Source organism: Tigriopus californicus, chromosome 3 (assembly GCF_007210705.1).
Source record: "Tigriopus californicus strain San Diego chromosome 3, Tcal_SD_v2.1, whole genome shotgun sequence".
In the NCBI taxonomy this organism is placed as follows: Eukaryota; Metazoa; Arthropoda; class Copepoda; order Harpacticoida; family Harpacticidae; genus Tigriopus; species Tigriopus californicus.
The window spans coordinates 6,364,486-6,378,289 of record NC_081442.1 but is presented as its reverse complement, the minus strand read 5'-3'; the positions used below and the strand labels follow the sequence as shown (position 1 = coordinate 6,378,289).

Sequence of the window (13,804 nt, the reverse complement as noted above, 5' to 3'; positions counted from 1 at the left end):
AGTTAAGTGTTTCCACCACATGGATGAAAACTTTAACTTGAGCCCCTTTTTACCCCCTTCAAAATTTCGTTCTTAAAAATGTGGTCGGACAACTTACTGAAACCCGTTTTATGAAGCGTGCTAGACGAGAGTAATTGCTTGACAAGTAGTCGTATTAGTGGTTTCTACTCTGAATTTAGACGAGTCGTCAACGATTCAAATTTGTACCATAGTTGTCCTAAGTAGCTTGACTACGAATGAAACATTTTGCCCACCAGCGACAGCTGAGACGAAAACAAACGATCGCAGCGCCTTTTATCGATCTATATATGAAGTTATCTATGGGTTTGAGCAATGTCATTCGTATCCCAAGATACCCCTTCTATTCAGAAATACTTGTAATAGAAGAGAAACCACTTTTCAAGTTTTTAAGATGGAAAATCAATCAAAATATACATTCCCGAATCCATTAACTGGAGAAGACGAGCATGCAAAAGGCACATTATTTTTACATCATGTTGTTCTGTTTAATGGTCAATGGTTTCAACTCTTGTAGTCCTTCTCAAGAGCTATTTAATACAACCACCATTGATTTCTTTGAAGGACTTTTAAAGGGTGACATGAGCAAACATTGGGTTTTCTACTTTCTATCTTATCTTACATACGCAAGTTCCTCTGCTGTCGATCAATTGTCAGATCATCATCTAAATAGGGGAAAGGGGAATTTTGACCAAATCAACCTAATGCCTTGGAGCCATATTTTTGGTGACACGATATTCGTTTTCCATACAAAGAGCCCAAAAGAAGAAAACTTTTCTTCCAAGCTGAACAGTATACGGTTTTTGAAAATACTTTGGACTCGTTGATATGAGCTTGAGCTGCTTAAAAAATCTACCGATATTAATTAAATCATGACTCTTAAGCTGATTGCCTACTCAAGACGGGTTGGCAATTTCATATAGAGATTGGGATCTTAAGCTGATGAAAATGAAGACTGCTTTCAAGGGCAAAAATAGCCAACTCCTACCTGATTTGACTACGCCCGTGGTTTATCTTTGGATGCACGAAGGGACATTTATGGCAGATTCAGAATGCACTTTCTTTCATGATTAATCCCTCTCGTTTGTCGAGGCAAGTTTTATCCACCTCTTTGCCTAGCTTACCCTGCTCCTCCTCCTCGTACTTCTCGTATTTGGGTAATCTCACCAAACGGCGACAAGCCATTTTCCCGTGGCCAATCTTCCTTCCTCGACAATTTCACGATGAAGCCAACTAGCCAGCTAGCCAGCTAGCTACACTGGGTGATCTTGGAGCTCCAGTGTTGTCGTGACATGTTTGTTTAGGTTCATGGGTGAACAGATCGACCACTTCAACTATGCTATACTACATCGCGTACCTCAGCTTTCTAGAATGAGGTCCAAAAATCACGAACTACTTACACGCCTGAACACTTCCTCATCGCTAAATGATCGTTCAGAACGAACATGGTCGTCCCGAAGTAAAAGTACCACAAGTACGTACGAGCGTGATAACGAGGCCAGAACGGTTCAATGCATGCATGCATGTTTGGTGACGCCGCCTCCAGAAGGCCCCCTAGGCCTTTTTACTACTCGAGATTTTGAGGCATTGGAACCCGCAAGTAATTAGTTACTCTGACGACGACAGCGAGGAAGAGAGAGAGAGGAAAAGAACCGTTCAGGATTAGTTTTTGTGGTGAACGCAAGGAAAGTGCATTTCGCCTCTCCAGACCAGGCCAGTGCCACGGGCATTCGTCAATGATCCTTCATCAAAGGAATTACGAATGAGATATCCAGAAATTATCCGGAGCAATTCTTTCCAACAGACGTAAATTACGATGGTCATATCTTTTTTATGATGATTCTGTCTCCATGCATCATTCCCTCTTGTTCGATTGGATTAGGGTCCAAACTAAGTTAAGGGACGGACGGACAGACAGATTGCACGATAGTTAACCATCATTCTAGATTTGTGCAGTTCCTGGTCCTGATACTTTATTGCATGCACAAAGGGAAACAGGCGAAGGGTAAGCGTCGGCTTTGTTGTGCGTTTCTTATTCGTCGACATTTTGTCTTGGGAAAATGCTGTGCGAACCTGGAGAACCTCCAGTGCATGCTGACTGATGAGTACATGTTACCTGGCATCGCCATCCACTGAACCAGAGAGACTTGAACACGGCGAGCTGAGAGTTAGGTGGAAACGAAATGTCGGAGAGTGCATTGCTTTATGTGTACCACAGTACATCTTAAGGGAGTGTGTCGACTTCCGAGCGAATTTAGCAACTCGTCACTTCCCATCAATCGCCATGCGGTGGCATTTAACCCTAATTCTGACAGTTGTGATTTCTGTCGCTTTGGTCGAATCGGGAGAAAAGGATTTTGTTGGCAAACTCCATTCGATTGCACAACGGGATGAATCGACAGATGATCCCGATCCGGAGTTTAACATTAAACAAAATGCCATGATTTGGCTCGACCGGATTGAGCGAGAGGGTTTTCAAGACAGCTGCAGTGTGTCATATAAGAAGATAGAGGCGAGAAATTTGAGCGCAGTCATTGTGTCACCAATTGATTGCCGGCATCCAGAAGCCAGACGAGACTACGAGTTCAAGGGCCCGGTCGATTTTGATGGATATCCCCATGGCTATGGGAGCATGCTATTCGGGCGTACACCCAAGAAGAAGCCCGAACAATGTCTACGAACCAAACAACTGTTTGGAGAGGATGTGCAAGAGATCAGAGGCAACTTTGTGTATGGATATCCGGATGGGAAGTTGTCGATTACACTGGCTAATCAGGTCGAAACGGAGATATTCTTTAGCCAAGGCATTCCCCATGGGCCTTACAAGATCTCAATCGATTTCGGCAAACCCACTCATGTCTTCACCGTCGGTGCCGTTTACAATGGTCTACAAAATGATCCGTGCTGGATCGTGACCGAGACTGAGGTACAGACGGGCACTCCTTGATATCGTGAGAATCTGCAATCATCTTGATTTTCTTTCAGATTCGATATGGAAACTGTTCCCAGCCTTTTGTCTTTGAATCGACCTCCTCGCTGACTGTCGTTTTTCCCAGATCTCTACAACAAGATTTCGTCCCGGTTTCCGGACAGGTTAAAGAGAACACATTGTCACCCGCTTTTGATGCGACTCTGTTGAATTTGAGGGGCTACGGCAACTGCTCGCGCATACTTGCTAGTGGCATATACCCCCACGAGTTCGTCTATGATCTGACCACCAAAGAACGGATGTTCCGATCGCTTGAATGGCATGGGATTTGCCCAGATGAAGAAATCCATGGTAGGGACAAAGCTGCCCAGGGTTTCAGGTCGTACCTAAGTAGATTGACTCATCAGTTCATTCTTGGCCAGCCATTCGACGAAGCTACCTTCAAATCCAAAAAAGGTCGTAAGCTGATCACCAACCTTGAACAAATCGAACATAATCGTTATGAGGCCGTTCTCAACCTAGAAAAGCCCCACATCATTGAGTTCAGATACTTTGGACCCAGAGACGCCGAGGACAACTTTCACGGTTATGGAGAGATTCAGATAATAGCTAAGAACACTTGCTATCGTGGGGTTTGTGAAATCAGCAAGTTCACGCGGTTGTTCGGGCACTTTGGGCGTGGCAAACTCCAAGGACCATTTTCAATCATTCACCGGTCTCAATGGCAATCAACGATGGGTTTGGCCAAAGACGGCATCATCCACGGCTTGGTGGCCACCTTCGGTTTGGTTCCAGTGTGGCCTTACGTGTTCTCGAAACAAAAAGCGAAAGAGTCTGCCAGGCTCTACATGCATTCTGGAATAGGAATGTTGGCTTGGTTTGACAACGGGAGGGAGAAGACTGATTTCATTCTTCGGGGGACGGTCGCTGATCCCAAATCACCCGGTTTCCTCTACGGGTCCACGACTAAAGGCACATGGAATATTACTGGAGATCATACGGCTTGGCTCTACCCCTACTACGTTTCTGCCTTAGTTGGCAAATTTGACAATAACATGATGGTCTCGGCGCAATACGCGCATTTGAAAAGCTTCCGTTGTGACTACCACATGCCTCGGTTCACTTTCACCGAGCCCTCAGGGTCAAGTTTCTTCTTCGACCCGCCAACGAATGAGACCGTCACATCTCAGCCTTTATTGGCGGACCCGTACGACGCTGAATTGGTTGAAGTGCGTGAATCCAAGGTCCCTGGTGCTGGTGAGGGGGTTTATGCCCTGAAAGATATTCAACCACAACAGTTATTCGCCATGTACGCTGGGATTCAAGTCGACGACGAACAAACGAAAATTTTGCATGAAAACTATTGCAACGCCAATTTGAATGGGAGCTATCCGTGCGACAAATACTCTATAGCCACCTATATGGGTGCCAACATTTACCTTCCCACCCCTTGGCATCAACGTGATCACAACTGTGCCACATCAGCTGCCAAGATTAATAATGATTTTGAACCAAACGTGACCTCGAGGTTCGTCGACATCGAACATCCGCGGTTTGGACTGATTATGGGAACGGAATGTACGAAACCTATCAAAGCTGGTGAAGAGATTCTGATCGATTATGGCTACAAGCACAAAAACAAAGACCTCGAAGAGTCCATCAAAATCAAAGGCAACCATCAATGGTATTTTATTCAAAAGAAGGCACATCTGGAGAGATTGGAAAAGCTAAAAAAACATGACCAAGCTATCCCTTCTTCAACCGAGAATCCAACTCTCGATCAAGCGAAGCAATCCAGACAAGAACTCTAAACCTGTGATAGGAAAAACCATCGTAAGCCAAAGTAACGCTCAAACTTAATTTTGACGAATACTGGCATGAAGATCCAAAAGATTCCTGATAAAGCACCAACACTGCAAACAAAATTCGTCGAAATTAACTAATTTTTAACGATTATTACCCATTTACGGATGAGCTTGGTCTTTTCGACAGGACAGTCTTGGAGGGTTTTCTGTTCCACTACTTCATTTCTTGGCCTGGCCAGAACTGGAATAAAGAATGATTTTAAAGATTTAGGTGATTCCATTATCTTCTTACCGCCAACGGCAACAAGTGTGCCATGGGCTGTTTGGACAGTTTTAGGTGGCTGCGACTAGTTTGGACCTTTATGTGTTTTCTGTTTTTTCAGCACTACCAAGGTCTAAATTTTATAGTTATGAACCAACACTTGGACACCTAGGAGTAAATTTCATTCAAAAATATCAATTCGTCAATTCAGCTCACTCAGCTCAATTCGATTTAGCACGTTTACAATGTTTGAAGAACAGACATTTGTCGGGCAAGTAATTGATATCCTTTTGAAAGGAATCTGCATTTATTTCTATTTTTGCGGACTTCCTTACCGCTACTAGGATTGGAATTTCCAGCCTTTTCAAGACGCAAAACTGATTCATTTTACTTAACTTTATTTTCATATATTATTCGCTCGACCAACTTAGGTGCCTACATTTTGATTCAAAAGTATGACAGAATAAAGAAGGCCAGAGACCCCCTTGTTGAGACAAATGATTGTTTCAGTGATATGCTCAAATTACTTATCTAATATTGAAAGCACTTGACACTCATATTAATGAGTGAGGTACGCACTAAGGTATTAAATCTTGCTGTTCTAGTTGACGTCGTTAATGAACTAGCTTTATGTACTAGACTGGCCGTTTAATAGTATTTCATTCTCCTCTCCCTCCTCTCGTTGAGGACAAACAAACGGAGAAATACCGGGTGTGCCATAAGTCCTAAATTTCGACTTCCTGGATGGCACCCAGGTTAGCCGGATTCTTGGTACAAAAGTCATCCCAGCCCATAACAACCACTATGGTGGCGGGAACTGGGTGTGGCAGCAGCATAGTGCTCCCAGTCACACTTCTGACGTCACTCAGAAGTATCAGCAGTTGAAGTTGAGCTGGAATGGATTCTGGCCCAAGGGATTTTTGCCCCCCTCATCCCCAACACTGTATCGATTGGATTTCTTCATTTGTACGCATATCGAGGAGAAGACCTTCAGCGTCTACCACCTGAAGGTGGACTCCTTCATCATGGCTGTGAATGTTAGGAGGGTCGCCATGTTTGATGAGGCCATCATAAAGGCATTCCAGTCCATCTGGAGGCGGTTGGAGATGTACATTGCTGCCAATGGAAGAGTCTTAAAAAAAATAAATTATTTTAATTTTTTACTCGTCATCTTATTTTAATACCAATTGAACGCTCGACCCCTTGTTCAACAAGTAGATCTGGTCGAAGTTGTTAATAAAATTTGTCCGATGACTTATGACACAACTGGTACAAGAATACGGTCTAAAAAGCCTGACTTTAATAAGGTATTTTTCGGTGAACAACTTATTGCTACTCTATTCTAACACCATAAACACACCACCAACCATTCTGAGAGACCTATCAAATCCTATTAGGTAATAATTTATAGCGAAAAACTATTTGGTACTGGTTTTTTTTGGCCAATCTTGTCAAGAAACAGGAATAGAAAATTCAACACTTTCCTATAAAAAAAAACAAAAGTCAAGAGAAGTGCCCAAAAAATGATTGAAAAAAAGAACACTCAAAACACTGTGTCAGAGTAGAGCGCTTGTTTATTTTGAGGTATTTTTGGTAAAATGATTGTTATGTTTGCCATGATTTTTGCAAGATATGTTACCAATCAACAAAGGAAATGGAACCTTAGTAAAATGGCACAGACTTAAGAGCACTTGCTTTATGGATCTTTTTGAGTTTAAGAATATTTGTTTAAGCTTTCAAGGTGATCTGATGTTTTTTCTAAGATTTCATTCGTGCTTTCTGTTGTAGGGAAAGCAAGAAAAATAGGAAAGGCTGTGTTTGTGCACTGAAGATATCTACAGCCTTTCAATTTCTCCCTTCATCGAACAACATTGTCTGGTATACTAATAGATTTTAAGGGGCCCTTCAACGCCGCTAGTTCCTCCGCATAGTGAACCAAAGGCCACCAACAACCAATCTCTATTCTAAAATTTCTCCCCACTTAAGAAGGAGCTTCACTTGGCGAGAAGAAGAGATGGATGGTTGGCTATGGAATAGAAAGCGAGTTTCTGTCCCAACAATTTTCCTTGTATATTGAACGGCCTATAAAATTGAGGACACGGTGGCCCAAGCATCTACGAATGTGGACACTTATGTAACAAGGGGAACAAGCTCGTATTTGGTGACGTACTCAGGAGTAGGGAGGAGTATTGTTTGTAAAAAAAAAATGGTAGTAGTACAGCCCATTTTTCTATACATTTGCACATGTAACCTTTATTTGTACCTTTTCATTTTTATTTTGCAAATAAAACGGCTTAGAAAACGGCGTTTTGATGTAGTTTCTTGCTTTCTTGGCGATAGAATTCGTTACAAAGTTTTAAATCAAAGGTTGTTGCTGAGATAAATATGTGAAAAGTTGAATTTTGAACAATTGACGTCAATTATTAAAGTATGAAAAGTAGTTCGCCTTATTGTTGTCATGGGCACCACACCATGATTGAGAAACAGGTGAATGCAGTCATGAAAAGTGCCATTTCCAAGTCCAAACAAGGGATTAAGATAGTTAGTTACATTTCCTCCAGGTTAACTAACTTTACCTTTTGAAAAAAAAGTATATTTTTATTCATTTAGATCAATGGTGCAAATCTACTGCTGGAAAAGGGAGAAGTAAGCAAAGGGGACCATTCCCAAGCCTCATTCAAAGCAAATTTATATCAATTTTGTCCAAAATTGAGGCTAAATTTGAGTTTTACAAGGCACCTGGGCAAATTGATACTACCAATTAAACAAATATTGGAATGTTTCTTGTTTGTTGATTTAACTTTCTCATTTTGTTACCCTTTCGGTCTTTTTGCACCTTTATTTGCACTTTCAAGCGTATCTTTTTTTAATTTGCTATCACTAAAAGGCTTTGCTGTTTCGCACTCTCTGCCCTCTGCTTATTATGAACCATTTTTGAGCATATTGCAAGTCCAAATAAAAAAATAGACAAAACAGCTTCTTAAACATGGAGAACTGCAAACAAGGGTTATGTACTAACTTGACAAAGGTGAGATCGCCATCAATATTGCCAATAGTTTTGGCATCCACCGCACCACAGTTTATATCATTAATAAGCTACATGCTGCCATGTCCAGGCCTATCCTGAACAAAAGTTGGACTTAAGAGGATTCTGGTTGTAATTGGCTTGGCCCCCCAAACAGCCCTAACTTGAATCCCGTGGATTTCAGTATTTGGGGTCATGTAAAGACCAAGGCCTAGTAGTTGCCACTGTCTACAACAATATGTGCAAGCCAAAGGAGTCAGTTGTGAGGCCTTGGCCGCCATGTACAATGGCTACACAAAAAAGAATTTCGCCAACTTTGTCCCCAAACGAAGACGGTGTATTTGAGAATAAAATTATATGAAATGCTCCTTTCAACGTGCATTATATGTATCAAGCTCTCTGACTTACTTTAAATAAGTTCTTCTTCATTAAGTCCACAAAAATCAATTTGTAGATGATAATATGGCGCATCCTGTACTTAAAGCACAATTTTCAACATTGAAAACCATGATTTTTGCAACTGCTTTTCCTTTTTGGGACACGCTATTCTATTGCTTTATACAGTTTAACCAGTTGAAATCCATCTCGACCCAATAAAAAGTTTCCAGGGTAACTCGCCACAATGGAAAATTTAACACAGGGAAAGTCGACACACGGAGAACTCGACACATCGGAAAACTGACACATTCATCGAGAAACCGCTCAAAATCTCCAACAGTATATGAAATTTACAGATTTGTGAATAAGTAAATGGAGACACAAAATTTCATCAAAAAGGGTACCACAGGATCAAAAATGATATTCTGCTTTTTTGCAACATAAGTATGTTTGATGAAAATAAGCTTTGTGATGTTAATAAAAAATTGACTCAGTGAATTCATCAAAAAACATAAAGTGAAGTTTGTGATGGCACTTTTGGACAAGAGCATTGCTATATTTGATATTTCTGTTACAATTGTCGCTGCAACAAATCTTCATAAGAGTGAAAGTAACATGAATTCGTGTATTTCATTTTCAAGTAGGTTTATAACCATTAAATGTTAAACTAGTATAGTACCAATGAAACTTTTTGGGTGACTATGGTTTGGCTGACACCATTTTTGTAGAATTACACGCTATAGCAATTCTTATAATTCTGTGGAAGAAAGAAGTATCAAATATAGCTATAGTATTGTCCAAAAGTGGCATCAAAAACTTTACTATGGATTCATTCAGTCATTGATTTTTTTTGGGTTTTCGGGGAGGTATTAAAAAATGTCTAAATTTTATGTTTTGTTTACCAGGGATTTGGAAACCTTTGCGCCGTTTCTCCATGAACCCATTGGATGGTTCTTCTCATGACGTACTCCCTCTATTGTAAGGCACTAAAAACTTCGTTTTATCCTCCGAAAAAGAGCCCCCTCACATATATCATATGTCTAAAAGATGCTCCGGCAAATTTGCACTTGGAGCCATCGTTGTGAGTAGGACAAATACCGGTATTAGGGCGACAACGTGAGTGCCAGCCACCCATATTTCAGGGAGTCATTTGACAGTTTCTGCCGTATTCACGTTTAATTCCCGGGGAAATGTTGGATGGTACTAGGGGACAATAGGAGCCGACATGAAAGAGAAACATCGTTTCAATTCTATTTCAGAAGGCTAATAAAGAACCCAGAGGCAAAAAGCTCCCCAAAAAACCTGTTTAAAAGGTAAGATCAGACATTGAGGCCAAGATTGGTCTGATCGCGAGTGTTGTGTAAGGGAAACGACACTCAAAAAAGCGACAGAACCCGCTCATAGTTGACGTGCCAGTATCCCAAGAAATAGATCGCGAGAGGATCGGCACTTACCAAGTTTCTCACTAGCATTATTGCGACCTTGAAATCATATTAGCCAAGGGCAAAAACCATGCACAATAGCATGGCTGCTAGTTTTGAGACTGATGTTCAACGTTATTAATACTTAGATTTCTTGGAAGTATTCCGAATGTTTTCAATTTCTTCTCGAGGTAGGACGTGTCAGGCCAGAGTTTTTTCAGATCAAACTGATTTTTTAACTTCGGTTTTGTTCTTTCGCTTTTTATTTAAAACTGTCTTCGAAAACATTTTAAAAATAGTAATGTTCGGCAGTGTGTGATTAGTTCTTTTAAGTATTTTCCAAATATTCAGCCACTTTCTAAATACCTACCGAGTATGCCTAAGTAGCAAATGTACATGTATTATCTTCTTTTGTAGTGCATATCATTTAGACATTTCATATCTAAAACTGACATCCTTTCCTGAGCTCAAGTAATGATGGAGAATAAAGTCATGGATGGATGTGGGGAGAGTTGCGAAATTTGGTACAACATGCTCAAGTTAAACGAAGATTTCGCTCTGAGTCAGGTCTTTTAGTTCAGCGGAGTTTGTATGAGAAGATGTAAAAAAAAATAAAGCAGTGCAAATATAACAACATTTGAAACCACACTCATTGATGTTAAAAGCAAGCACAATTTTCGGCCCTGAGCTTCCTTTTTAGGATATATGACGTATAAAAATGAACATTTCAGTTAGGATTGCCTAAAAGCTTCAAATTTTCTCAATTACCAAGAGAGAAACGAATAATTGAATGCCACTCTCGAGCATGAAAAAAACGGGTAACGAGTATTATCTGTTTTTTAGGGTGGTTACAATTACTCAATTTTGAGACTACAATTCCTTTTTCGAAAAAAAGAAACGAATTGCTGTAATTTCGATACTATTGCCCTGATGGTTGGACTGCAAAAGAAATATCATGTCTCTTGAGGGCACGTTTTTATATACTCTTCCATTTCTCTCGGCTCCTGAGGGAAAAGGTAACGGCAGTGTATAAAGTACTTGTTTAAATTACTCATAAAAATGTAATAAAAGGTGTGAGAGCGAATGTACTACCCCAAAAGGAATGAAATATCATACACCTTCATTCTTCAAGAGATTTGATTTTACTTTGAGTAAGACTTTACTAATTCTTGTTATTAGTTAGATCTCGAGTAAGTCAGAGTTGGATAAATTTTATTGTGTGGATTTTACAATCATACAACAAATTCATGGAACTTAGACAAGTTTTAACATTATTTGAAAAATCTACATATAGCAAATTTTGAGTTAATTTTGTTAAACAAACCTACATATCTAGAATTGCCCGAATTAGATAACATATTTGACATGCATTGAGACAATTAACTAATTCAAGTTCTTACCATGGAGTAAAGTGTAGGCATAATGAATAACAATCAAAATGTACTTCTACAGAATCTGCGGCTAGTTTGAAATTGCCGTTCCATTGTGCACCTAAAACATGGAGTTTGAACGAGGAATGCGATGCAATGTCTTAGATTCATACGAGTTGGTCACCCCAATATTTGTCTCCATGAGTCCAAAAGCAGTCGAAATGTGGGCGTTTTTCTCTTTTTCACAATCATTGCTTTCACAACCAACATCGGCTCGTTCAGATGCTTTATTGATGAGTAGAGGCTCCGAAAAAAAAACCACTTTATACGTATATTCATTTTAGGCATGTTGTCATTTGGGACATTTTTAAATATTCAGGTGGTTTTGTTTCAAATTTCTCCAAAATTAACGGTTTTGTTTTCAAATAATCCTTACATTGTACATTTATCTATCGAAGTTCTGCACCAAAGAACATCAATAATGCATCTTGACATTATTCTTGCATATTGATACATAGAGGAGTCATTTATTTTGTACCTAGATAATTCAGACGTACTGTACCTCCAGTGCTGTATTTTTTTGTTGCAATTTTGCTTTGAAAAAGTTTCACTATATGAACTATATCTTTGGTTTTTGACTTAGCATTACATAAATCCAAATCTTGGCTAAGTTTATCAGCAAGATGTTTGCAAAGGAAATGGAAGAGAAAAATAAGAAAACCACTTCCTCTCTCTAAAGGTTGAACTAATTCATACTTTTCTATCATTCAAAGGAATTGGCCAAGTGACGAAATGTGCCATACTCTTAGAGATAGCAATTCCAATAGTGGTTAACAAGTTCTCAAACACAAGTTTTTAGCATCATACTTTGGGATAAAACTTCTTCTGACCAATTTAACAACTCGACCACAAATTTCTTATTCTGTTATTGTGATCTTGACTACCACCAGAATGCCAAAATGTTCAGATTTTATTTGTTTCAAATGTATTCCAGAAAAAAATTTCCGGATAGTTTATTTCAATAATTTCGTTAGAATCGTTTCCTTTTTCGTTTTAACTCCTTTAGCCGCGTTCTCATGTGTCAAAATGTGTAACAAATGTTTTTCGAGCATATCTCGATCAATGAATGAATGAATGAATGGAAGAGGATGAGTATGGGTGAGTTGGTGCACTTGGCATCACGCTCCCGATCCCGAAGGAAGCAAAAGGTTGAAAGGAAGAGTCTTAGGGTGCAAAGAAGGCTCCACGGAGCCGTCTTGTCTAGAAGTGCATCCTTGTTTACCCTGGGATCTGCATAGCTTGAGTAGGCTGAATCTTAAAGAACTGACTTCAAAATGGACTTCGACTACAAGCAGTGCTATTGTTACGGGCGAGAAATATTTCCCGGATTACGAATTTTATGAGCGTTTTGTCTCTCTCAAGTGCAAAAAGTTCCGTCCGTTATCTAAAGTTGTATGGCTTGTTCCCTTTGAGCATTCCAAACCAAGGCCAACTTGGCAAAAGCTATCAAAAGCGATCAGCTCATGTAACTGCATTCAAACTAATTTACAGTAGTGCACGCCTGTTGAATTGTCACAAAAGTTTGCAGAACTTGCAGTGCTTGCCCAGCTTGCCAGCTTCCCAAAGTAAGTCCTCAAAATGAACGGATGGGATCAATGGAAGAAAAATGATGGTGCGTCATCAGTGTTCTGTAACTGTTCTCACCACCTTTAGTTTAATTTCGTCAGTGCTGTCCGACTCCTTTTGTCCAAACCCTGAGTCTATTGCTTGGCTTTTGGGTCTCCCCACGAATAGGGAACCAGCTTACAGTGGCTTATTTTGAACGACGTCAAACAACCGTTTAGACTCTAAATCCAGCTTACCAAGATGAAAAGGTACACAGAAGATTACCAGAGGATTGCTTCCAATAAAGGTTTTTCATAGTCACTGGAAGACCTGCGTCAATCCAAAAAGGGAATGATCGGAAAAATCAAGCACAAATAGGTATTTGTTTGCAAAACTTTCACGCAAGATATTTTGATTTTATATTCTTTGCACTCATTGACAACCAACCCCTGACACATTAACCAGGTTCTTTTCATCAAGAAAAAAAAAGATCGAAATTTCAGGACTGGTGATGTCGAGGACAGCTTTGAGAATTAAGAAAAGGAGACAGAGGCCCCTACTTAACAATCTTTCCAATGTATGACCATTGATCATGACCGTTAGACCACGTCATAAGATATTGCTACTGAGGCTGCTTTGTTCATAAAGGTAATGAAAGTCCGTCCTCTCCCTTTAGTATTACGCACTATTCAAAATGACATCATGTGGATGTGGTCAAATCTACCGGTCTGACCATTTTCTATTCATCCAATCATTCTTACCAAGGACTGATAAGTTGGTGGTTATCTTTACATTTGTCTAAACTCACGGTGGCAAGAAAAAAATATCAGAAGGAATGAAATACCTAACACATGTAGAGTATGTCCAAGAATTGTTGGGGGGGGTTAAAACTCATCACAGCTAATAAATGAATAACTTGACAGTCGGTGTTATTGGAACGTCTTCAATGTTATTGGCCCAAACGCGATCTGTCTGGCGATTTGGAGGATGA

The 13,804-nt window shown here is 40.0% G+C and overlaps 1 protein-coding gene across 1 annotated transcript; it reads left to right on the top strand.

Annotated features, from left to right (window-relative positions):
* The first annotated feature begins 2,033 nt into the window (after positions 1 to 2,033).
* LOC131878227 (uncharacterized) lies at positions 2,034 to 5,018 on the top strand. The gene is made up of 2 exons (XM_059224142.1): positions 2,034 to 2,944; positions 3,004 to 5,018. The coding sequence occupies exons 1-2, from the start codon at positions 2,120 to 2,122 to the stop codon at positions 4,756 to 4,758; spliced, it is 2,580 nt and encodes an 859-aa protein (XP_059080125.1). The 5' UTR covers positions 2,034 to 2,119; the 3' UTR covers positions 4,759 to 5,018.
* The last annotated feature ends 8,786 nt before the right edge of the window (positions 5,019 to 13,804 follow it).